Source organism: Podarcis muralis, chromosome 5 (genome assembly GCF_964188315.1).
Source record: "Podarcis muralis chromosome 5, rPodMur119.hap1.1, whole genome shotgun sequence".
Taxonomy (NCBI): Eukaryota; Metazoa; Chordata; class Lepidosauria; order Squamata; family Lacertidae; genus Podarcis; species Podarcis muralis.
This window is the reverse complement of record NC_135659.1, coordinates 13005784-13032663: the sequence shown is the minus strand read 5'-3', so window position 1 is coordinate 13032663 and position 26880 is coordinate 13005784. Positions and strand designations below refer to the sequence as shown.

Genomic DNA, 26880 nt, shown 5'->3' with positions numbered 1-26880 from the left:
AATTGGCAGGGTCTTAACAGGGAGTAAGGACGCAGGTGGCGCTGTGGGTTAAACCACAGATCCTAGGACTTGCCAATCAGAAGGTCGGCGGTTCGAATCCCCGCGACGGGGTGAGCTCACGTTGCTCAGTCCCTGCTCCTTCCTGCCAACCTAGCAGTTTGAAAGCACATCAAAGTGCAAGTAGATAAATAGGTACCGCTCCGACAGGAAGGTAAACGGCATTTCCGTGCGCTGCTCTGGTTCGCCAGAAGCAGCTTAGTCATGCTGGCCACATAACCCGGAAGCTGTACGCCGGCTCCCTCGGCCAATAAAGCAAGATGAGCGCCGCAACCCCAGAGTCGGTCACAACTGGACCTAATGGTCAGGGGTCCCTTTACCTTTATAACAGGGAGTAGGACGGGGGCGGGGCGGGGGGGAATGCTTGGGTGGTTGGATCAGGCTCCCAAACTAGGGATTTGCCACTCCTGAGGCAGAAGCAACTTCCCCCCCAAAAAATGGCTTAAGCATGGCAATATTGGTACAGGTCTTGGAAAAAATGCACTTTGAACCATGGGGAGCCTTCTTTGAGAGGATGCCACCCGCCGAATGGAAAGCCCCATATTGTTTAAATGGAAGCTAAGGTAAAGGTAGAGGGACACAGGTGGCACTGTGGGTTAAACCACAGAGCCTAGGACTTGCCGATCAGAAGGTGGGTGGTTCGAATCCCCGTGACAGGGTGAGCTCCCGTTGCTCGGTCCCTGCTCCTGCAAACCTAGCAGTTCCAAAACACGTCAAAGTGCAAGTAGATAAATAGGTACCGCTCCGGCGGGAAGGTAAACGGCGTTTCTGTGCGCTGCTCTGGTTCGCCAGAAGCGGGTTAGTCATGCTGGCCACATTACCCAGAAGGTGTACGCCAGCTCCCTCGGCCAATAAAGCGAGATGAGCGCCGCAACCCCAGAGTCGGCCACGACTGGACCTAATCGTCAGGGGTCCCTTTACCTTTTAAGGTAAAGGTAAAGCTATCATGATGGGACGCGGGTGGCGCTGTGGGTAAAAGCCTCAGCGCCTAGGGCTTGCTGATTGAAAGGTCGGCGGTTCGAATCCCCGCGACAGGGTGAGCTCCCGTTGTTCGGTCCCAGCGCCTGCCAACCTAGCAGTTCGAAGGCACCCCCGGGTGCAAGTAGATAAATAGGGACCACTTACTAGCGGGAAGGTAAACGATGTTCCGTGTGCGGCTCTGGCTCACCAGAGCAGCGATGTCACGCTGGCCACGTGACCCGGAAGTGTCTCTGGACAGCGCTGGCCCCCGGCCTCTTGAGTGCGATGGGCGCACAACCCTAGAGTCTGTCAAGACTGGCCCGTACGGGCAGGGGTACCTTTACCTTTACCTTTAAAGCTATCATGCCACAAATCAGAATGCCTGGTTGTTTTTAAAACAGTGGTGGCAGCAACACCAAAAGCAAGCTCCCCCCCCCCCTGAAGAATTAGTGCTTCAGATGGGGAGGAATACCCTCCCTTTGTGAAACATCTGCAGTTGAAACAGTGCAGGGGACTGTGGGCCTAGGGCAAGAGGTTCTGCGCTAGAAAGTTACTTAGCTGAAGGGCCGGCCCACCCATGAGGCAAGGTAAGGCGACTGCCTCAGGTGGCAGGATCCACAGAGCAGCAGATCACAATGCAGATCTGTATTGCCCGACCTGTTCCTGCTGTAGATCATCACTCACCCCTTCTTCCCCGGCAGGGAAGAGAGGTGGCCTTTTGTGGTTTGCCTCAGGTGCCCAAATGTCTTGGGCTGGACCTGCTTAGCTGATACTTAGCACTCCTTGAATTCCTGCCTATACAAAGTCAGAGGACTCAAAAAATCCTTTGTAAGAAGTTTCAGATTTTATTTATTTACCGTATTTTTCGCTCTATAAGACGCACCAGACCACAAGACGCACCTAGTTTTTGGAGAAGGAAAACAAGAAAAAAAAATATTCTGAATCTCAGAAGCCAGAACAGCAAGAGGGATCGCTGCACAGTGAAAGCAGCAATCCTTCTTGCTGTTCTGGCTTCTGGGATAGCTGTGCAGCCTGCATTCGCTCCATAAGACGCACACACATTTCCCCTTACTTTTTAGGAGGGAAAAAGTGAGTCTTATAGAGCAAAAAACACGGTAATTTTACATCAAAGTTTGTTGTTTGTATGGTTGTCTTTTAATGTTATATCTTGCCTTTCCTTCTAAAGGAGCCCAAAGTGACAAACAAGAAAAGATAGAAAAGGCATGGGCAAACTTGACCCTCCAGATGTTTTGGGACTACAATTCCCATCATCCCTGACCACTGGTCCTGTTAGCTAGGGATGATGGGAGTTGTAGTCCTAAAAAACATCTGACGGGCCGAGTTTGCCTATGCCTGAGATAGAACAATAAAAACATTAGAAACAGCTTTAAAAAACAGAAATTCCTCTGAAATAATTCTAATGTAGATGGGGACAGGGGGAGATCTCATCTTAATCAGCTTGTCCCAAGAACATGATTAAACGCAGGCATGGAAAATAACACCTGGCTCCACACAAAACGATTGTCTGCCTCTAGGCCTCCTTAAAGGTCCACGAAATAAACCGCTTTGTAAACACTGTGAAACCTCAAGGTATTACTGGTGTGCTATTCCATCCTGATGGGGCTTTCTGCTTAAAATAGGGAGGCAGACAGGGAGCCAAGGATGGTCACAGCATGTCTAATGGGAGCACCATAACAAGGACTGACCTCTGGGTCAGAGATCTAAGTAGGTAATGCTTATGACTTAGTGATTATCGACTAAAGAGTAAGCAATAAATGGCCATTCCCCACCACCCCACCCTCAGGCAGGATGGAGCCCCCAGAGGATGATCAGATGAAACATGTTAATCCCCCCCGGTTCCCTGAGGTGCCCTGTAGATTAGCCCTACATGCCCGATGAAAAATCCCCACTGAATCTGTTCTCAAGACTAAAGTCCCTCCAGAGTTTATAGTTGCTGTCTCTTCATCAATATTACGCATTATTCGAATACCGAAAGCTCCGTGGACAATAAGGAGGTGATAACAGGATGGATGGGAGTCCGTCCATTTTTGCGTTTGAAGGCAGAATCCAAACTTTTGGTGCATCAAAAGGATGCGAAGAGAGACTTCTGGAGACGGCAAAGAGCGATACCAAACGTGGTTCAAAGCAAAAGGTAAACTGTTTTGCAGCAGCACAATTCATGGTTGCAATTTCATTTGCCCCACACACTTTGAAAACTGAGGTTTTGCTGTATATTATAAAATGTTTGGCTAGGCGAGGAGAATCTTGCCGTTATATGCTTTACTTGTCCATTTTCCAGCTCTGTATTTAATAGTTAAGATAATTAAAACAGCGTGACTCAATGCCCAAGATTGTATAGTGGTGTAATAATCCACTGAAGCAATGAATGTCTAGACTGTCTATAGCTTGCCAGATTAAAAGGTGGCAGCCCTACATCAGCTACCCATCAGCTTTGTTGCCAGTGCTGCTACTTTTATGTCTCCACAGCTGTAGAAACATCTGGCGGAGAAGAGGAAAAGAGCAAGACAGAAGCTTTATGCTGCACTGCTGAGAAAAACGACCTCACTGACATGTCTCTGTTTATGAGATCGGCCGTGCCATTTTAACAAACCTTGCATGCGCAGGTGCCAAATTTTCTGATCATGTAATAATTTCACAAACGTCTCAGTATAAGAGTGGTTATTTCCTGTAAATAGTTACAGCCGACCTTTCCTCTGTGTAGATACCAGGGCGGCATACAATGCAAAAGAGGACTGGGCTCAAGCAGCTTTTTAACAGTTGTCTAGAAGAGGGACTTTCCGTTGGCACAGCTTTCTGCAAGTTATATCGGCTGAAATTCCCTCTTCATTCCCTCTTCTGCAAGGTATGGAAATCAGCCCAAGTAGAAAAACCGACATACAGTGGTGCCCCGCAAGACGAATGCCTCACAAGACGAAAAACTCTCTAGACGAAAGTGTTTTCTGTTTTTTGAGTCGTTCCGCAAGACGAATTTCCCTATGGGCTTGCTTCGCAAGACGAAACGTCTTGCGAGTTCTTGCGAGTTTGTTTCCTTTTTCTTAAAGCCGCTAAGCCGTTAATAGCCGCTAAGCCGTTAATAGCCGCTAAGCCGCTAAGCCACTAATAGCCGCTAAGCCGCTAATAGCCGTGCTTCGCAAGACGAAAAAACCGCAAGACGAAGAGACTCGCGGAACGGATTAATTTCGTCTTGCGAGGCACCACTGTATAAACTGAGAGCCTCTAGATGTCAAAAAAGTAAGGACAAATTTCTTTCTCTTTGGCATGATTTTATTGTTTAGATCAATAATGGAGAACAGAACCATTTTCTCCTCTCTCTGCCCAATAAATGGCTGGGGATGATACAACAAATAGGAATATTTTTTTAAAATATATATTTTGTATTTTTTTTTTTTTTGCAGGCGGCCTTCTCGGTGGTGGCACCCGCCCTGTGGAATGCCCTCCCATCAGATGTCAAGGAAATAAACAACTACCTGACTTTTAGAAGACATCTGAAGGCAGCCCTGTATCGGGAAACTTTTAATGTCTAATGTTTGACAATTTTTTATGTGCTGTAAGCCGCCCAGAGTGACTGGGGAAACCCAGGCAGATGGGTGAGGTATAAATAATAAAATTATTATTATTATTATTATTATTATTATTATTATTATTATTATTATTATTTCACAAACTAAGGTTTACTAGAAATGCAGCTCGGCCCAGTGGAAAATAAGAGATATCCAAGCTCAATGTGTTTTTATTTTTATAGACTTGTTATCAGGAGCACCAACTGCTGGGGACCCAACTCTTTTGCCCCCCTCCCCAATATTTTTTTTGGGGGGGGCACTCCCCAATGTTCCAAAAAATCAGGGCCAAGCATGGAGCTCTTAAGTGGCTGGCTCCTCCTCCTGGGGATGAGGGGGATGCACCCCCCCCTGAACCATGTTCTCTTCGTGGTTCTATCATCACATGGAGGCCCGGCTTATGTGATTTCCCCATTCCTTATTTGGAGGGAGAGAGATCATTCCAACCAGGCCTTGATGTAATCAGCTTCCAGAGTCATTCCAGGTTTAACGACCAACATGCCATCTGGTGAGACCCTTCCTCTACCAGTGGGCTTACTTGGTTGCAGTGGTAGTGCTGTAAGTGGAGATGCGGGTGGTGCTGTGGTCGAAACCACTGAACCCCTTGGGCTTGCTGATCGGAAGGTTGGCGGTTCAAATCCCGGCGATGGAATGAGCTCCCGTTGCTCTGTCCCAGCTCCTGCCAACCAGGCAGTTCGAAAGCACACCAGTGCAAGTAGATAAATAGCTACCGCTGCGGCGGGAAGGTAAACGGCGTTTCTGTGCACTCTGGTTTCCATCATGGTGTCCCGTTGCACCAGAAGCGGTTTAGTCATGCTGACCACATGACCTGGAAAGCTGTCTGTGGACAAACACTGGCTCCCTCGACCTGAAGGTGAGAAGAGTGCCACAACCCCATCACTGTCTTTGATTGGACTTAATCGTCCAGGGGTCCTCTACCTTGACCCTTTTTGTGCTTTAAGTGGGGGCTGTGTGTAGCCTTCTTTTGGATAGTCCACAATATCCCAGAGTGATGCTAGTTGAGGGGATTGTGGGAAGTTTAAAGGGTGTCCCTATCCAGTTGCCTTGTGTTGCTTGGAATGGTGCGCCAGGAAAACATGTGGGATGGGCCTTGCTGCCCCCCAAAGGGTACCTGGTACTGGTGCCAGCTCATGCTAGGAATTCTGTTCAAACCTGACGTGAGCTGGATGGCGAAGAGCAGAGGTTTGCCCTATTCCACCATGCTATCCTCCCCTTTTTCTGCCCCAGCTGAACGTGTGAGCCAGGCTTAATTTTCCACCCTCCCCATATTCTTTTGGCATGGCGTAGAGAAGAGCCAGTGCTCTTTGACAGGTGTCGCACGGCGTGCTTGAGAGGTGAGCATGCACTGCTTGATGCGCTGACCTCTGCAAGCCGTGAGTGACATTAACTGGGAGGCATGTTTGCCCTTTTACACAGCCAGTCACCTGCAAGCAGAAGATGAGATTTCTGCAATGCTTTCTCACATAGCCCAGAATGTATTTTGGTCATTGTGACCTAGTAAGCAATTTGCCTTTCTCCTTCTTGATGTCCCTACAGTGGGAATTCCCATTGCATCTACAGTGGTACCTCGGGTTAAGAACTTAATTCGTTCTGGAGGTCCGTTCTTAACCTGAAACTGTTCTTAACCTGAGGTACCACTTTGGCTAATGGGGCCTCCCGTTGCCTCCTGCTGGTTCTCATCCTGAGGTAAAGTTCTTAACCCGAGGTACTATTTCTGGGTTAGTGGAGTCTGTAACCTGAAGTGTCTGTAACCTGAAGCGTCTGTAACCCGAGGTACCACTGTATAACTACGCTACTAATTGTCAGTGCCTTTCTTGCTGGGTAAATTGGGTCCTCCCTTAAAGAGGGCACATATTGCAGTGATACCTGGAAAACCGACACCGAGTGTTGTGGGTGGGTACAATTGGTCAGCCACAACACCCGATTGGTAGGTCCCTCATAGCTGGGAGCAATCTGGCCAATGGGATACAGTCCAGACGGTTCGAGGGACCTATTTATGCCCATGCACGTGACCCAGAGCTTCCTCTTTCGGCGCGTGCATTCAGAACACCCGCCCACCTCTCCCTACATTTAGGGCTTTGCATTTGACCTTGCTATGCCGTCGTGTGTCATCTGTCGTTGGGACAGGGGCACGGCAGGAATTTTCCCCACTTGGCTGATTGGCTGTTGCCATTTGGGTTTCGCCTGCCGCATGGCAAATCGTCACAACTTGTAAGGTTGCGGATAGGCTCTGGTTCAGGGGATAGGGATGGGAGAACGCTCTCGCCATCCCTATGTGAAGGGTATTCCGTTAAAGGAATCCAGGGACTCGATGGTTTGGTCAACCCCTGAGAGGGGGTTGTGGCCGTGCCTGAGTCCAGGGGGACATCTGGGTGGTGGAGTTAGCCTGTTTCCAGCTTTCCACTTATCCAGGTGTTCACCCTTGGCTGACCTATGCTGGAACCCTGGGTCAGCGCTACCTGCATGGCAGGGAGCTAGTCGAACCAGAGCCTATGCAACCAGTCACTTTCTGTAATCAATAAAGTTGTGGCCTAATTTTTGCCAAAAACCAAAACCAAAATTTGAGTCAAGTGTGAATTTATTTAGGGGGGAGGTTTCTGGGTCTGAACACGCAAATAGGGAGCTGCCTGTTCCCGTAGGTCTGAGGGTCCTAGGCCGTGAAGGGCTTTAAAGGTCAAAAGCAGCACCTTAAATCTGACCCTGTACTCCACCAGGAGCCGGTGCAGCTGGAAAAGCACTGGGTGAATATGCTCCCATGGCAGAGACCCTGTGAGGAGCCTCGCTGCAGCATTCTGCACCCACTGGAGTTTCTGGGACAGCTTCAAGGGCAGCCCTGCTTAGAGCGAATTATAGTAGTAAAGCCTGGAGGTGACCTGTTGCATGGATCACTGTGGCTAGAAACTGGTGCTGCCTCCACCTGAGGGCCCCTGCACTGGGAGTTAACAGTATATTAAAAGGGAACCCCAGAATCTTTGGCTACCAATTTTTTCCCAGTGTGCCCCTTTACAATGTGCCTTCAATACACATTGGCTGAGATGGCCAAGTTCGTAAATTATGCAAAATTCATTAGGAAGGTGAACAAGAAAGCTGGGGTCCCTTTCCAATCTGGATGAATTAAGTGTACACACACAAGAATCTGAACTGATGGTGATGCAACGCAAAGGATCTTGAGATCATTGTGGGTCTAGAAAAATAGGGGTGGTTGTCTTTTGCTGCCCAACTTCCCAAGGGACTAAGTCCATGATTGGTCAGAGATGAATGGATGGAGGCAGGATGCAGTGAAAGCAAGGCAGATCTTTATTTATCTGTTGCAACAGACTTCCCTCCCCTCCTTGCAAGGAGGCAAAAGAGACCCAGAACCAAGAAGAAACATCTCTTTGTAGGGTTGTCATTTTGGCGCAGAGAAGAAGAACGTCCCCTCTACAAACAGTCAGAAATTACCTCACACATAAGGTGGGGTTACTGTGGCTCAGGCAGGCCGAGGTGTGATATTCCTGAGGATTTAGCAAGTTTCACAAAGATCCAGACACAGTTTACACAGAACACTAGCTTTTGATAAGACAATTGGGATGCCTGTCAGACATCCCTCAACAGTGGCGTAGCGTGGGGGGTGCAGGGGGGGCCGGCCGCACCGGGCGCAACATCTGGGGTTAGGGCAAATCCATGGGTTAGGGGGCGCAAATCCACAGGTTAGGGGGCGCAAATCCACGGGTTAGGGGGCGCAAATTACTTGCCTTGTCCCGGGTGCTGACAACCCACGCTACGCCGCTGTCCCTCAATGCAGAGCATCTGGGCAAACGATGACAATACTAAGATATTGTCAAAGATATAGGAGAGGAATCTCTTCAGGAACTCCGCCTGACTACTAACTGCCTACATGTTGTCAGGCAAGGGAGATTAAGGAGACAGAGGAAATATTGGGAGTCTTTAGGAGAGCCAAGATGGCTTTTGGGTTGCTCTTCTGTACTACAGTGGGCGCTCGGGTTGAGAACGTGATCTGTGCGGGAGGCATGTTCGCAACCCGCAGCGTTTGCAACTCGCAGCGCTGCGTCTGCGCATGCATGGGTTGCGATTTGGCGCTTCTGCGCATGCGTGACCGCTGAAACCCAGAAGTAACCCGTTCCGGTACTTCTGGGTTTTGGCGTGTCTGTAACCCAAAAAAACGCAATGAAGCGTCTGTAACCCAAGGTATGGCTGTATTTCAGACATGTGGTTTACATACTTACGTACTGTATGTGTGCAATTATCTTGTGTACAATTATCTTACCTTGTGCAATTATCAAGATTGATTCTATATTTGAGACCTTAGAATTCCTATAACGGTAGCTTCATGGAAACGTTAACCCTGCTTGCCACAGCGGTGAAACAGCAAATCCATTGCCAGGGAATAAAAAAGGAAGAGGAATAAAAAAGAAAACTGGTTTGCCACAGTCGCAGGGAACAGGTTCCTGGGCCAGATGGATCTTTAGTCTTTTCCAGCAAGATCCTTCTTCTCTTCTTACAACAAGGAAATAGAGAAGCCTGAAGAATCGGTCAGCTGGAGATATACCATATAGAAAACAAATTGCCCAAGAGTAGCCGTGCTACAGATTCCACTTGTTAAAAGATTCATGCATCTTGCTGGCCACATTACCTGCGGGAAGAGTGTCTTGCTCCTGCAGCCTTGGTTGGTTCCCACTTGGAGCATTTAAATGCACAGCCACCATTTCCAGGAGGGCCTAGTCATCCTATAGTATTTCCAAACAATGGGTGGAATAGCAGTGGTCTCTTCTGAGAAACAAAACCACTGCCCCCGTTTTCACCAGCTTTTTGCTGCGTTTTCCCAGAGCAGGATTCGCGTTTTGGTGAGAAGTTACTGGATGTTCAAGTCCTTTGGTTCCCATAGCAACCCATTTCCTCCCTGCTCCTCCACCCTCCGTCCTGCAGAATTGACCTTTTGGAATGTGCTGCTTTCAAACTCTCCCATCTCAGATGAAAACATCGAGGGGTTTTTTCCTCTGAAACCAGAGCTACTTGACATATGAATGCTTTTAACAGTGCAGCTCCAATTGCCGCTCCGTAGAAGAGAAACTATTAGAGAGAGACTGCAAGGACGAAGCAAAACCACCGCAGGCTTGGCTAGGAAATGATGATTACTAAGAACGGAGGGAGCTTGTTATTATTGCTGGGGGTCTCTCTGGTTTCATAATAAAGTTCTGAGCCAGGCAGGTTTCTGCTCTCCAAAGGATATTCCGTGTATATAGCTCATTCATTCACAGACTAATATATAAGCTCCAACCAGCGTTGCCATCTCCTCCAGAACAAGGTTGTGTCAGGTTTGTTTTGGTTTTGTTACATAAGGAAATGAAGCGGTGGAGTTTGGACATCAGCAGCCATAGCTTCTCCAACGGCATTTGCACAAGATATTTTGTTGTTGTTGTTTAGTCGTTTAGTTGTATCCGACTCTTCGTGACCCCATGGACCAGAGCACGCCAGGCACTCCTGTCTTCCACTGCCTCCCGCAGTTTGGTCAAACTCATGTTCGTAGCTTCGAGAACACTGTCCAACCATCCCGTCCTCTGTCGTCCCCTTCTCCTTGTGCCCTCCATCTTTCCCAACATCAGGGTCTTTTCCAGCGAGTCTTCCCTTCTCATGAGGTGGCCAAAGTATTGGAGCCTCAGCTTCAGGATCTGTCCTTCCAGTGAGCACTCAGGGCTGATTTCCTTCGGAATGGATAGGTTTGATCTTCTTGCAGTCCATGGGACTCTCAGGAGTCTCCTCCAGCACCATAATTCAAAAGCATCAATTCTTCGGCGATCAGCCTTCTTTATGGTCCAGCTCTCACTTCCATACATCACTACTGGGGAAACCATAGCTTTAACCATAGCACAATATATTAGACTTGGTTTTTCCAGAGATTGGTTTATTGGCTCTCTGAAGAATCTAGTGGTTCTCTGAAAAATCCAGTGGCTATTTATTTCAGAGGTAGAAGCAGAGGCGGCTTGCCCCGTCTTACCACTTGGGGTGAAAGGGAATTGCCATCTCCTGCCCCCCCCACCTACGCTACTGATCTCAGTCTCTGCTCCTCTCAGTCGCCTCTTGTTTAGTGTGGAACTCACTGCCGATTGAGATTAAGCACTGTACTCTTTTGGTGCCTGCTAAAAATATAATAATAATAATAATAATAATAATACCCCACCCATCTGGCTGAGTTTCCCCAGCCACTCTGGGCGGCTTCCAATCAAGTGTTAAAAACAATACAGCATTAAAATTTAAAAACCTCCCTAAACAGGGCTGCCTTCAAATGTCTACTAAAAGTAAGATAGCTGTTTATTTCCTTAACATCTGATGGGAGGGCATTCCACAGGGCGGGCACCACTACCAAGAAGGCCCTCTGCCTGGTTCCCTGTAACCTCACTTCTTGCAGCGAAGGAACCGCCAGAAGGCCCTCAGCGCTGGATCTCAGTGTCCGGGCTGAACGTTGGGGGTTGAGACGCTCCTTCAGGTATACAGGACCGAGGCCTGTATTTAGACAAGCCTACTTGGGTGCTTGGAAACTTGAAGTAATTTTAATCTGTTTTAGTATTTTAACTTAAAATAGAAATAAATAAATAAATAGTCACTGTAACAATAATTTTATTTATTTTTTAAACCCAAACCAGGAAATGAAACATAATTTTAGGGAATATCATAGAGGCTGAATCTTCACATGTATAAAAAAGGTATAAAAATGTATGTTTTTTGTTGTTTTTTAAAAAACCGTTTAAAAATACATATGGAATTTACCAGTAGCTCACCAGCGCCATCTAGTGTCACATTTGTATGATGCACTTAAAACGTGACATTTGCAGCTGTATAGGTGAGTCATGGGACGTGGGTGGCGCTGTGGGTTAAACCACAGAGCCTAGGACTTGCTGATCAGAAGGTTGGCGGTTCGAATCCCTGCAATGGGGTGAGCTCCCGTTGATCGGTCCCTGCTCCTGCCAACCTAGCAGTTCGAAAGCACGTCAAAGTGCAAGTAGATAAATAGGTACCGCTCTGGCGGGAAGGTAAATGGCGTTTCCGTGCACTGCTCTGGTTTGCCAGAAGCGGCTTAGTCATGCTGGCCACATGACCCGGAAGCTGTACGCCAGCTCCCTTGGCCAGTAAAGCGAGATGAGCGCCGCAACCCCAGAGTCGTCCGCAACTGGACCTAGTGGTCAGGGGTCCCTTTACCTTTACCTAGGTGAGTCCAGAGGGACGCAGGTGGCGCTGTGGGTAAAAGCCTCAGCGCCTAGGGCTTGCCGATCGAAAGGTCGGCGGTTCGAATCCCCGCAGCGGGGTGCGCTCCCGCTGCTCGGTCCCAGCGCCTGCCAACCTAGCAGTTCGAAAGCACCCCCGGGTGCAAGTAGATAAATAGGGACCGCTTACTGGCGGGAAGGTAAACGGCGTTTCCGTGTGCTGCGCTGGCTCGCCAGATGCAACTTTGTCAGGCTGGCCACGTGACCCGGAAAGTGTCTCCGGACAGCGCTGGCCCCCGGCCTCTTGAGTGAGATGGGCGCACAACCCCAGAGTCTGTCAAGACTGGCCTGTACGGGCAGGGGTACCTTTACCTTTACCTTTAGGTGAGTCCAGAGATTCTAATTAACTCTTTGCCAAAATAATAATATACGTTACATAGGAGATACTGTGTTTGTCAGACCCTGTCTTTCTTGTGCTAGTGTCGAGAGAGGGAGAGAGAAAGAAAGACCCCAATGCAGGTATATCCACAAACTATTCCAGGCAGGTCAAGGTCTGAAAGATAAATTTGTAACTTGGATGAGACTGCTGGGATGTGTAAACATGCCATCATACTCTTTGCCCTTCCGCCTGCGTTGTCTGTCAGAATTGTTTTGGTCCAACACAACTTTAAAGAAGGAGTAGATTGAAGATGGAGACACAGCAGCAACACACCTGGATGAGCCACTCCACGAGGGTAGATCGGTTTACTTGTTTCTGTAAGTTCTTCTCGCAATCTATGATTTTATGAAAGGTTATGATTACTTCCCCTTTGTGCTGAAGTTTTTGGCAGAGAGATATGCGTTTGCAAGGTGACTCAGGGAAAAGGTAGCTGCTTATGAAAGCAGTCAGAATTAATTCATGGGGGAATTTCTTTCTCTTTCTCTTTATTGAATTTTGCTTCTTACATACATCCACGAGAAAAAAACAGCCCTAATATTCGAACCACAAATAAAGATAAGCAAAAGCATAAAACACGTATTAACTAAATATTTTTTCCTCTGCCAATTACCAATAATTGATCTTCTAACTTATCAATCATTATTGTTCCATTCTTTTGAGATGACTTCCATCCACCTCAATGTGTGTCATAAGGTAAAGGTACCCCTGCCCGTACGGGCCAGTCTTGACAGACTCTAGGGTTGTGCGCCCATCTCACTCAAGAGGCCGGGGGCCAGCGCTGTCCGGAGACACTTCCGGGTCACGTGGCCAGCGTGACATCGCTGCTCTGGCGAGCCAGAGCCGCACACGGAATGCCGTTTACCTTCCCGCTAGTAAGCTGTCCCTATTTATCTACTTGCACCCAGGGGTGCTTTCGAACTGCTAGGTTGGCAGGCAAATGTGTGCCATACTTTTCCGTAATTAACTGCCTACTTTAGATGTTTCTCATTTCTTGGTACTATATGATTTAATTATAGTAACTGTTTTGTATTTTGTAAAAATCAGTCAAAGCATAATAAAGGTTTTACTTGCGAACAATGCTTTTTTAAGTAGATTTTATAACACTCCCATTCCTTACTGAACTTTTGGTTAGTTCGATTCCTAATTAATTCTGTCATTTTAGCAAGCTCAGTGTATTCAAATAATTTTATCTGCCACTCTTCCTTTGTTGGAATCTCCTCTCCCTTCCATTTTCTGTCAATAAGTATTTTATTTTATTTTATTTTATTTTATTTTATTATTTTATTTTATTTTATTTTATTTTATTTTATTTTATTTATTTTATTTTATTTATTTTATTTTATTTTATTTTATTTATTTATTTACATTGTTATGCTACATCAGTAAAGATTATCATATTGCATTGCAATGCTTATTATCATATAATTTTCAACATGTATACAAAAATTATATATAAAGTTTATATACCTAAAGATAACAAGAAAAGAAAAAGGAAAAAAAACAAGGACAAAAAAAATCTATTCCAAAGTCATATCTGTACCAACGCTTTGGACTTCCTGTCTATCCCTTTGTATATTCCTTTTTTTACAATTGAATGTACTCTTATTGTATATTTTTTCACATTTTGTCTAATACATTCCTATAAGTATTTTTGCCACTGTTGTGGCATATAAAAATATCCTCCTTTTATCACTTGGGATATCTGGTGCTAGTAAACCCAAGAGAAATGCTTCTGGCTTTTAAACAAATGTTTGTTTAGACTTTTTTTAAAAAAACCACCACTTATGCAATATTGTCATGGGGGAAATTTCAATCAAATCTTCCCAGTTTGAATTTGGTTGCAAAAAATTCTAATCCTCCTCATTTGATTTTGTAGGGACTCTTTGTTGGATTTAGTACAGTGGTGCCCTGCAAGATGAATGCCTCGCAAGACGAAAAACCCGCTAGACGAAAGGGTTTTCCGTTTCTGAGCTGCTTTGCAAGACGAATTTCCCTATGGGCTTGCTTCGCAAGACGAAAACGTCTTGCAAGTCTTGCGATTTTTTTCGCTCCCCCCCTTTTCTAAGCCGCTAAGCCGCTAATAGCCTTTTAGCCGCTAAGCCTTTAATAGCCGCTAAGCTGCTAATAGAGCTAAGCCGCTAAGCCGCTAATAGGGTTGCTTCGCAAGACGAAAAAACCGCTAGACGAAGAGAATCGCGGAACGGATTATTTTCGTCTTGCGAGGCACCACTGTAATAGCAGGCGGGAAATAGGATATGAAAGTACCATCATACCTCGGATTACAGACGCTTCAGGTTGAGTTTTTTGGAGTTACGGACTGCTGAGACCTGGAAGTACCGGAACGAGTTACTTCCAGGTTTCGGTGGTCACGCATGCGCAGAAGCGCCAAATCGCACTTTGCGTATGCGCAGAAGCGCCAAATCGCAACCCACGATTCAACATTCCAAGTCTGCCCCCCCCATTCAAAATCAGGGACAGGAAGGCTGCAGTGAGACTTCTGTTTTTATTCCTTATTATCAGTATTATGTTAGTATCCAGTCCACCTCCTAACCACCTGGATGATGTAGGTTAGGGAGATGTATAATAATAATTTATTTATTTATACCCTGCCCATCTGGCTGGGTTTCCCCAGCCACTCTGTGCGGTTTCCAGCAAAAGATTAAAATACAGTAATTCATCAAATATTAAAAGCTTCCCTAAACAGGGCTGCCTTCAGATGTCTTCTAAAAGTCAGATAGTTGTTTGTTTCTTTGACACCTGATGGGAGGGCGTTCCACAGGGAGGGCGCCACAACCGAGAAGGCCCTCTGCCTGGTTACCTGTAACTTTGCTTCTTGCAGTGAGGGAACCGCCAGAAGGCCCTCGGTGCTGGACCTTGGAGTCCAGGTAGAACGATGGGGGTGGAGACGCTCCTTCAGGTATACTGGACTGAGGCCGTTTAGGGCTTTAAAGGTCAGCACCAGCACTTTGAATTGTGCTCAGAAATGTACTGGGAGCCAATGTAGGTCTTCCAGGACCGGTGTTATGTGGTCTTGGCAGCCACTCCCAGTCACCAGTCCAGCTGCCGCATTCTGGATTAGTTGCAGTTTCCGGGTCACCTTCAAAGGTAGCCCCACGTAGAGCGCATTGCAGTAGTCCAAGACCCATACTGATGAATACAAGGTGGCAAAGTGAGCTTCAACCCAAATTTACAGGGGGAAAGGATGAAGACTGGTGCTGTTTGAGTGTAATGGCATGTAGACAAATGCAATTTAAATGGGAACGCCAACAGCTGCAGAAACACGGTATGCTCCAGTGTGGCTAAGCTCCATAGCACTGGGGATCTGTGTGGATGAAAAAGCAGTCATAGTGCGCTCAGCTTGAACATTTTTAACATGTTCAGTACATAACAAACATAACAGTTCTCACCCTGGGCCAGCAGGGGGATACTGTAGATAGTTCAGGTCCACATATGCAAATAAGGCATTGAAAGTGACGTTCAGTGATTGGATAGTTACAGAAAATGGTTACTGTTGCGTTCTAGTGGAGCTCTATATAAGCAGGCTGGCTGAACCCTTCAGTCCAGTTCTGTTCTGGCCTGTGAATAAACAAGAGCTGTTTGAAGAAGCGCTGTGTCGTCTGATATGTTCACCCACAACTTAACACAGTTGCTAAGTGTGAGACCATCCCAGCCCGTAATGTTGTCCTACCACGACCAGATTCTCACCCTGCGTTTACGGACCACATTGTTGTTCTTTAAGCTGCTGTTAGGGCAAAGCCTAAAAAACACTACATAGCCCAAACGAACAACAGAGAGTTAACCTGACATTTAGATCTGCAGCACAAATCCCCCTTTGTCAATAAAACCGTGTCTTTTCAAGACTGACTTTTATCAGATAACCTTTCTCCATAATTTTAAGTTGTGCTCACTTCACCATCTGTAGGTCTAAAGATTTGTTTAACTCATGGGTAGGCAAACTAAGGCCCGGGGGCCGAATCCGGCCCAATTGCCTTCTAAATCCGGCCCGTGGGCGGTCCGGGAATCAGCGTGTTTTTACATGAGTATAATGTGTCCTTTTATTCAAAATGCATCTCTGGGTTATTTGTGGGGTCTGCGTGGTGTTTTTACATGAGTAGAATGTGTGCTCTTATTTAAAACGCATCTTTGGGTTATTTGTGGGGAATAGAAATTCATACATTTTTCTTTTCTTTTCAAAATATAGTCTGGTCCCCCACAAGGTCTGAGGGACAGTGGACCAGCCCCCTGCTGGAAAAGTTTGCTGACTTCTGGTTTAACTGGTATATATTTATTTGTGTTTCTGTGAGGGTGTTTTGTTTTTTGGTTTTTTTTACTGCTGAAGATGGAGTGGAATTGGATATACAGTGGTACCTCGGGTTAAGTACTTAATTTGTTCCGTACTTAACCTGAAACTGTTCTTAACCTGAAGCACCACTTTAGCTAATGGGGCCTCCTGCTGCTGCCGCGCCACCAGAGCACGATTTCTGTTCTCATCCTGAAGCAAAGTTCTTAACCTGAGGTACTACTTCTGGGTTAGCGCAGTGTGTAACCTGAAGCGTAAGTAACCTGAAGCGTATGTAACCCGAGGTACCACTGTACCCTGTTGAGACTGACAGATATGCCTTGTTTATTGTCTGAGAGCCCAGTAATGTTTAAAAACACTGCAAGGACAAAACCAAACTAAGTGGCTTAACCAAGAGATGAGAAGGAACATAGATCAGATGCGCTCCTGAGGAAATGGAGCATTTGAGGGTCTTTACAGGTGTGGGACGCGGGTGGCGCTGTGTGTTAAACCACAGAGCCTAGGACTTGCCGATCAGAAGGTCGGTGGTTCGAATCCCCGCGACGGGGTGAGCTCCCATTGCTTGGTTCCTGCTCCTGCCAACCTAGCAGTTCAAAAGCATGTCAAAGTGTTAAATAGGTACCGCTCCAGAGGGAAGGTAAACGGCATTTCCGTGCGCTGCTCTGGTTTGCCAGAAGCGGCTTAGTCATGCTGGCCACATGACCCAGAAGCTGTACGCCGGCTCCCTCGGCCAGTAAAGTGAGATGAGAGCTGCAACCCCAGAGTCGGCCACGACTGGACCTAATGGTCAGGGGTCCCCTTACCCTTTACCTTTACAGGTGTGCTAAAGGAGGAAAGGAGACTGCAGAGATGCTGAATGAAGTCTTTGTAACTGGATCACTGGAAGCAGGCTCTGTGTGACACAGAGGAGATCCATCTGCTCAGGCAAGGCATGTTCTGGAGGAGGTTGTCATAGAGGACCAGGTTCGTAGTTTGGTGGCGCTCATTGATCTTTCTCACTCAAGGCTTATACAATCTCTGTGGTGTGGAATATCTTCTATCAGTTTTTCATCTGTTTGTTATCTTAGCTGGCTCCCAGTCCATTTCTGTGCCCAGTTCAAAGTGCTGGTTCTGACCTTTAATGCCCTTTACAACTTGGGCCCTCTGATATATCTGATCAAACACATTTTCTCTCCTGTACCTCCCTGACCCTTGAGGCTGTCATCTGACAATCTTCTCTAAGTGCCCCCGCCAAGTGGGGTACAAATCATGAGAGAAAGGGCCTTTTCAGTAGTGGCCCCTCCATTGTTCAATGTTCGCCTATGAAAGACCCATCTGACACCATGGGGAAAGATGATGGCAAGTTCAACTTGGAAGGAAGCAAGGAAGGAAGGAAGGAAGGGGCTAAGATGGCAGACATTTCAATCCATCAATCCCTGGAAATGTTGGCTTCAAACCATTCCAGAGATAATTATTAATGATCTCATGTATCCCCCAGTTAAAAAGGTAAAGGGACCTCTGACCATTAGGTCCAGTCGTGGCCGACTCTGGGGTTGCGGCGCTCATCTTGCTTTATTGGCCGAGGGAGCCGGAATACTATGACTCTAATAGCAGCCACACAGGGATCGTGAAAAGGTAAATGATAAAAAGAAAATATTATCTCCCCAATTATACAACTATATTTTAATCAAAAAATTTCAAGAAGGCCATTTTGCCTGCAGCTTGATGTTCTCTCTGTAAACGGTGCATCTCCAGCAGCAGCAGCTAAAGAGTTAAATCCAGATTCAAATGGCCAGATAAATCAATATGACTGTTATGCAGAAATTAATTAACGCAGAGACAATTGTGTAAATTCCTTCCAGTAACAAACTCTTAAATAAATGAAGCTATTTCTGAATCTAGATTAACTCTCCTACCACCATCCATGATTTTATCATCCAGGAAAACTGTCCACAAAGGAAACTGTAGTTAATAAATCTTTGCTTAGGAAGCAACTAAGGGGATGAGTGGGTGCAAAGTTCCAAATGCTGATTGAAATAGCTCTTAAATCCAGCTCTTTCTTAGTACTTGTTCTCTGCTGAGCTTGGCATTTAGCTTTCGTTCTGAACGACAACTGGGTGCATGGCTGATTTAGCTCTGTTCTGCCACTTGTCTTCTTCCCGATTATCCATTCATCTCTTCCTTCACTTCTAATTACAGTATACTGCTGCATTTGTTCCTCCTCCTTTTGTCGCTCTTGTTAGTTTAGCTGGGCAACGTAGTTCAGCAAATTGTTAAACCCATCCATGAGGCCACAGCGAAGGGCATATGCGCAGAAGCTGGTGAGCTGTGGACACGCTGGCTGAAATCAGACCGTAGTGTTCGAAGCTGTGCGGCACAGTACAGCCATTGTGGCTTCGGCGGGTACAACTCTGCTGTTGTTGTTGTTGTCCCACTGTCATCTCTGGTCAGGCAGGTTTATGCAATCCTCCCAAAGCCTGTGGATTGTTGCTTGGTCCAATTCAGTGCTATAGAGGGGGTTTCTGCAAGAAAAGTGCCAAGGCAAAAGGAAGGAAGGAAGGAAGGAAGGAAGGAAGGAAGGAAGGAAGGAAGGAAGGAAGGAAGGTTCTCGATTGGACATGAACCTGCCTAGAAATGCAGAGGGAAGGCAAATGTGGATGAGCGCTCCAAGTTGGTTCAAAGTCTTTGCTCTGCCTTGTTTCCTGCTGTGGAAGGTCATCCTACTTCAGCTAGCATTTTGTGAAGGTTGGCTGAGTTTGTATAAAACAGGAGTCTCTTAGATTTGTGCCTTGCTGAAAGCACCTGTAGCAAATCCAACCGGAGCCTGCATAAGAGACACAAGAGTTCACATGAGGTTTCGCTGTCTTTCTTTGGTGACCTTTCTCGGTGACATTCTGAGTTGTTCTTGGAGCCCAGGCAGGATGGCTGAGTGCTGCTTCTGCAGCAAAAGAGGCCAGCTTCCTTTCCTTTGCGTAACAGAGGGTGATATGATGGCAGTGTCATTTCTGCCAATAACCATCTCCACAGACGTCTCTAATGCTGGCCACTTCCTTACCTGTGTGTCTTCATTCAGTCACGGTCCAACTCACAGCCACTTGCATATTGATTGCAGCAATTGACCTTTCCTTACTTATTGCTCCCTGCAGAAACTGGAAGAATGGGCACTCAACAGAAATATCTCTCCGTTATTTTCTATTCAGAGAAGAGTATAAAAATTATCTGGAATCACTGGCCCCATTCAGATATAACAGCAAACAATGGTTCTCTGGTAGGTGAATGAGCTGCAGGCATCAGACTTCCCTTACCCCAACCCAAATAATAAGAGACCAATGAGACTGGTTTTGGGTCAAAACAGGCTACAACTTTATTGAATACAGATGAAAGAGGTTTAGCTTGGGTATGGGGCAATCGAAATACTTCCGGCCCGCCCACTGGAAGTGATGCGTGGTCAATGCAGATGGGGGTTCCTAATGTTGGGATACTGGTGGGAAGATGGGGGCATCAGGTAGGCCCCCAGCTGGCTCCAGCCACCAGCCGGCAGCTGGTCTCCCTTGGAACAGCATCAAACAGCGACACGAGCCTCAGATACGTTTAGAGACCCTTGCACGCTCTGTCAGCAGAGTGTGTAAATCTTCTCACAGCAGAAGAGGTGGACAGAGAAATGTGTAAGCATAATGTACAACATTTATTCAGAATAGTTCAGGAACAGAGGAAAACATGTCTGCTTCCCTTCGTCTCCAGTAAAACAGCAACAGCACAAAAGCTATATACAAACGGAGGTTCCCAGCAAGTGCTGGAAGTAAACAGGCATGTGACACACAACAGTCATTCCTGCTCCTTTTTAAGGTGGACCGGAACTATATCCTAACACCTAAGACTTACATCAAATAATAGGGTGACCCCCGCAGGGAAAACCGTCTGGGGGAGTGCCTTTGGCTCTGGCCGCCCAGGGCACACGGACATGGCCACTGGGACATAGCCTGGAGAAGAGGAGGTTAAGGGGTGATATGATAGCCATGTTCAAATATATAAAAGGATGTCATATAGAGGAGGGAGAAAGGTTGTTTTCTGCTGCTCCAGAGAAGCGGACACGGAGCAATGGATCCAAACTACAAGAAAGAAGATTCCACCTAAACATTAGGAAGAACTTCCTGACAGTAAGAGCTGTTCGACAGTGGAATTTGCTGCCAAGGAGTGTGGTGGAGTCTCCTTCTTTGGAGGTCTTTAAGCAGAGGCTTGACAACCATATGTCAGGAGTGCTCTGATGGTGTTTCCTGCTTGGCAGGGGGTTGGACTCGATGGCCCTTGTGGTCTATTCCAACTCTATGATTCTATGATTCTACATGGGATACTCCATAGTTTGGAGGGGCAGGCGGAGACTACAATCTCCCCTCCATCCAAAACAAAGGATTGCCCCAATGCCCAATCAGTTGTGAGGGTTGCTATGAGGTAGGCAAAACCAGCGGCTCACAGTGCCAATTAGCCCAGTGGGCAAATTCCTACCTGGCTCCCTTAAAGAATGGCGACCACCGTAGCAAAAGCAAAGTCATTGCTTAAGTCAAAGCTTAAACACAGCAAAGTCACTGCTTAAGTCAAAGCTTAAACCAAGGGTGGGTGGGCAGGGGGGGAAACCCGGCGAAGGAACAAACAGGTAGTGCCCCAGGTGTGGGCTGCTTAAATGGGCAAGGGGTGAATCCAAGGGAAACCTACCTGCTCTGTTGGTGCCACCCCCTGGCACAGGCCAAGTTCCCAGCTTGCATCCCCATTCACCAAAGCTGGTCGCAGGCCAGGATCCAGCTCCTGATAGATGGAGGGGGCTTAAGCCCCCACCGCCTATCAGGAAGGGCACCGCTGTTCCAGTTCCCTCGACGGGGCCCCGGTGAAGCCTTTGCCATCCTGCAATGCTGCGGCACCAAAAGGGGTGAATGGACTTGGGCTTGAATCCTTCCCAGCTCCTCTCCTCTTGGGTATACTAGAGGAGGGCATCAGAATCACCCACTTCCAGCTTTTAAGCTAACCACAGCTGTCAAGCCATAGTTTGCAAAGCTATTTCAAAGAGCGTTTCTGATTCTAGTTTGCCCGTAAATTGGAAACCATGGTTTGTCAGTCCAAATACCACGCTGAACCATAGCTGACCTTGGTGTGACATCTGAACTGAGCCACTAGGGCACATATTATGATCAAATCTGCAAACAATCTAGAAAATAACTCCCCCAAATCCTATTAAATGGAAGAGCACCAAAGTTCCAATACGATGTTGGCCAACTTCAGGTTTATGCATTTGCCTTCTAGGATGCGAGTGGCGCTGTGGTCTAAACCACAGAGCCTAGGGCTTGCCGATCAGAAGGTCGGCGGTTCGAATCCCCGCTACGGGGTGAGCTCCCATTGTTCGGTCCCAACTCCTGCCCACCTAGCAGTTCGAAAGCACGTCAAGTGCAAGTAGATAAATAGGTACTTCTCCGGCGGGAAGGTAAATTGTGTTTTCGTGCGCTGCTCTGGTTTGCCAGAAGTGGCTTAGTCATGCTGGCCACATGACCCGGAAGTCGTCTGCGGACAAACGCTGGCTCCCTCGGCCAGTAAAGCGAGATGAGTGCTGCAACCCCAGAGTCGGTCATGACTGGACCTAATGGTCAGGGGTCCCTTTACCTTTACTTGAGTGGGTGGTCATGGACCGGTTCCAGGTGCTCTAGGAGGAAACTGATTTTTGATCTATTTCAGTTGTGGTTTAGGCCTGGTTTTGATAAGGAAACTGCTTTGGTTACCCTGTATGATGACCCCTGTCGGGAGAAATGGGTCCCAGCTAATTCTCCTCAACTTCTCAGTGGCTTTTGAGACCATTGACCATGGTATCCTTCTGGAGCAGCTGTCCAGGTTGGGTGTGGGTGGCACTGCTTTGCAGTGATTCTGGTCCTACTTGGATGGTTGTTCCCAGAGGGAGTGTTTTTCAGCCCTGTGGAGCTTTCAATGTGGGTTCAATTCTATCCCCTGTGCTGTTTAAAAGGGACGCGGGTGGCGCTGTGGGTTAAACCACAGAGCCTAGGACTTGCTGATCAGAAAGTCGGCGGTTCAAATCCCCACGACAGGGTGAGCTCCTGTTGCTCGGTCCCTGCTCCTGCCAACCTAGCAGTTTGAAAGCACATCAACGTTCAAGTAGATAAATAGGTACCGCTCCAGCGGGAAGGTAAACGGTGTTTCCGTGCGCTGCTCTGGTTTGCCAGAAACGATTTAGTCATGCTGGCCACATGACCCGGAAGCTGTACACCGGCTCCCTCGGCCAATAAAGCGAGATGAGTGCCGCAACCCCAGAGTCGGCCACGACTGGACCTAATGGTCAGGGGTCCCTTTACCCTTTACCATTATGCTGTTTAACATCTACATGAAATCACCGAGTGGGGTCCTACCTGGAGGGATGTTTCCAGAGGGTGATGCTTGGAGAGTGCTATTCAACCCTGTGGAGCCTTCACTGTCTAATTTTATCTCCTATGCCAGAGTTTTCCAAACTTTCCATGTTGGCGACACACTTTTTTAGACATGCATCATTTCATGACGCAGTAATTCAGTTTTACTACCAAACTGGAGGTTAAACTGATTGCCTTCCAGGAAGTGCAGGGAGCGTTTGCACAACACACTTACGCACTGCAGCCAACACACTAACATGTCGCAACACACAGTTGCAGAAAGCTCTGCCCTAGGTTGTTTAACATCTACATGAAAGCACTGAGTGGGGTTTTCTGGAGGCTTGGAGTACTTTGTCAGCAATATGCTGACGACACGCAGCTCTACTTCTCCTTTACAACTTCAGGTGAGGCAATGGATGAGCTGCCCTGTTGTCTTGTTTGCGTAATGGACTGGATGAGAGCCAACAAACTGAAGCTCAATCCAGTTAAGACTGAGATGCTGTTAGTGGCTGGACGGATGAGAGGTCGTCTGCTCTCCCCAAGCCTCACTCTCTTGACACTTCCCTCCAAGTAGGACTGGAACCAGTGCAAAGTGGTGCCACCCGCACCCAACTTGGACTGCATTTTCTGAAGGATGCTGTTATGAGAATCTTAAGGTCTCAGATATAGAATAAATATTCATAAATGCACACCTATCTAAATACATAAACTGTGTGTCTGAGTATGGAAGAGCAAACCTGAAGCCATTTTGACTCTCTCAGTGACCTCAAATATTCCTCAAATAAGGGAGGCAAATGGGGAAAGCCTTCCCATTGTCCTTTTGCTTACAAATCCAGTCATAAGGGCATATTTGTGTAGGAATAGGGTGAGCCTGTGACCTGGATTCAGGAACTAAAATATTAACCATCACCAAAGAATGGCCAGGCTGCCCAGGTAATGCAATCAGTAGCCATTATCAGGTATCCTGGCAGACAGGGTTTCTGCTGTAGACCTGCCTCCTATGCTGGATGTATGATGATTTTGGGGTGGTCTTTGGCTAAGCGGGTTGGGCAACCTCTTTAAAGGTCCCTGCACCCTTTTGTTCAGGGTCTCTCCCTCCTTGCAAGGAGGGGAGGGAACTCTCTTGCAACTGGAAAAGGAAGATCTGCCTTGCTTTCCACCGGATCCTGCCCTTCTTCTCTGACCCATCATGGACTTAGGGGACTCAGAGCCCCATGGAGAGTTGGGCAGCCAAAGCCAAACCCCAAATTTTACATCAGTACCATGGTTGATGGTATCAAAAGCCACTGAGATGTCAAGGAGAATGAATAGGGACACATTTCCCCTGTCTCTCTGTACTGCCGTTTAGAACAGTTTATGGCAGCTCCATGGTTGAACGTTGTCCAAAACCTTGCTCTGGCCTTGATACTTATCTGGCCAAAGGACCCTGCCTTTTACGCCTGGGTTGTGATATTTCCCATGCCCATGCCTGGAAGAGGTTCACCCAACCCATGACCCCCTCCGAAAGCCAGGAAGTGGAGGCCTTTCCCCCCCAGTTGGCTATTTTCTCCTCTTCTTCCACCCGCCCCCCCCTTCCCAGGGAAAGTTTGCCACACGCTTTTCCATTACATGCCTGTTCATGACCTTTCCGCTCCAACAAGAAAGAGTTAGCGAAGCACATAGGCTCCGATTCTTCTGCTAGCACAAAAGATGGGATTGTTGGCAGCCCTGTGGCACAGAAAACATCTAATTGACTCAACTTTCCCTGCTTGGGCTCTGAATGTGTTTTCTGCCCGAGGGTATATCTCAGCATTATAGTGGCCCTCTATGAGGATGGGAAAATGCCTTGTTCTGTCACAGGCTAGGGCTATGTCCATGTGCAGGGCAGCCTCTGGAATAGCTCGGATCATTTTCGGAACAAGCGCCCCTCACACGGGGCTGGAGAGCAAAACAGTGAGTGGGTGAAGGGAACGACAAGCCTGGCACGAAGGACTGTTTGATGAGTCAGAGAAAACCAAGATGGCCGCTACCTTTCCTCAGTGCATGAGCCAAAAGAATGGAAAGGGAGGCACACCAGTCTCCAGAAAGAGCTTTCAGATGTCAAGGAGATAAAGAAGTACAGTGGTACCTCAGGTTAAGTACTTAATTCGTTCCAGAGGTCCGTACTTAACCTGAAACTCTTCTTAACCTGAAGCACCACTTTAGCTAATGGGGACTCCCGCTGCTGCCGCGCCACTGGAGCACGATTTCTGTTCTCACCCTGAAGCAAAGTTCTTAACCTGAAGCACTATTTCTGGGTTAGTGGCGTCTGTAACCTGAAGCGTATGTAACCTGAGGTACCACTGTACAGTACACAACTTTTAGAAGACATCTGAAGGCAGCCCTGTATCGGAAAGTTTTTATTGCTTGATATATATATTTTTAATGTTTTTAGATGCAATGTGGGTGGCTGGGGATTCCTGGCCGGAGGGACAGGGTATAAATGGTACAATTATTACTATTATTATTATTATTATTATTATTATTATTATTATTTCAGATAAATTTGGGGTGAATGGTGAAAAGGGGGACCCAGACTACCTATCCTTTCATTTCACATTGCTACCTGCATTTTGTGACAATGACAGCAATGTCCCTCTAGACCAGGGGCTGGCAAAAAATTTTAGCCATGGGCTGGTCCACTGTCCCTCAGACCTTGTGGTGGGCCGGAGAAGGGGCACCGGGGGGGAGCTGGAAGAAGAGGCAAGGGGGGGGGAAAGTAGTCTTCCTCCCCACCCCCCAGACCCAGACCCAGCTGCTGCGCTTAGCTTCCCTGGGGCTGCCACCACCACCACCACAACAACTGCTTCTTCTCTTGGGTATATAGAGCAAGCTCATCCGTTCCGCTCTCTGGTCCGCAGGAGCAGCAGGGCGACGGCAGCAGCGGAGGGAAATTGAGTGGCACAAAAGGGCTGGCTCTGGAGAGGGGCTGCTTAAAATGGCACTCAGCCAGCTCAACCCAGCCCCCTACCTTCTCTAGGCAGGGCAGGGAGAAGCCAGGAGGAGGGAGGGAGGAAATGCCGCCATGGTGTGTTTGAGGGAGAGAGGGGGAAATGGAATGGCGCGGGGGGGGGGGGGGAATGGCGCAGCTCAAATGAACAGAATCCCCACGCCGATCCACGGACAGATCCTGAAGGTAATTTGGCCTGATCCTGCCCGCGGACCTTAGGCTGCCGACCCCTGCTCTAGACAGCTGCCATTCTTTTGCCCAGATGCGCAACACAAACAGCTCATAGAGAAGGAGCTTTGGGGTGCGGGTGTGGAATGGCAACTGCTAACTGGTGACCACTGAGAAAAGTGTGGGTGCTGCCACCACTGTGCCCCAATTTGGACCCCTCCCTCCTTTAAAAATCACCCAGACACTTCCGTTTTCATTGCCTGTGGATGAGTCAGTTAAAATGGAGAGGAGCGTTTTTTTCAGTTTTGTAAATTGATTATTGTTCAGTCTGCTCCCATTGTTTTAACCGCTTGCGTTTGTTTGATTATTTTAGTACACTTGGTAGATTTATTTCCTGATCTGGTTAGCTTGAGCTGTCCAGGGCTGGGCCGCCTATGAGGTGGACTGAGGCAGCTGCCTCAGGTGGCAGAATCTAAAGGGATGCTGCTGCCCATGTGTTCCCCGACTGCCCAATCACAGCAGAGAACTGAGGAGAAGTGGAAGCATCTTCCAGCAAAATCTTGTGAGAGCCCTGTGAAATCTCAAAAGAGCAGTTCGACAGGCGAAAAGGCTCCTTCTGGAGGTGGTGGACTCTTCTCCCTTGGAGGTTTTTAAGCAGAAGTTGGGTGGCCATCTGTCTTGGTTGCTTTCGTTGAAATTCCTGCATTGCAGGGGGTTGGACTAGATGACCCTTGGGTACACAACAACAACAACAACAATAATTACATTCGACAACTGAAGTTCCACTGTATGTATTACAGTATCTGGATTCTG

At 47.5% G+C, this 26880-nt stretch overlaps 1 protein-coding gene across 3 annotated transcripts in view; it reads left to right on the top strand.

The window, feature by feature from the left end:
* The first annotated feature begins 12422 nt into the window (after nucleotides 1–12422).
* The window catches only part of RXRG (retinoid X receptor gamma), an 83295-nt gene continuing 68837 nt past the window's right edge, over nucleotides 12423–26880 (top strand). For 2 of the 3 annotated variants that reach the window (XM_077928289.1, XM_077928290.1), the window contains exons 1-2: nucleotides 12451–12571; nucleotides 17373–17517. Coding sequence is in view for 1 of the 3 variants with exons in the window: in XM_077928287.1 (XP_077784413.1) it covers nucleotides 12505–12571 (67 nt within the window). In the remaining 2 variants the exon portion in view is untranslated. Of the gene's footprint in view, nucleotides 12572–17372; nucleotides 17518–26880 lie in introns of all 3 variants that reach the window. The other variant, XM_077928287.1, reaches the window with a different exon arrangement.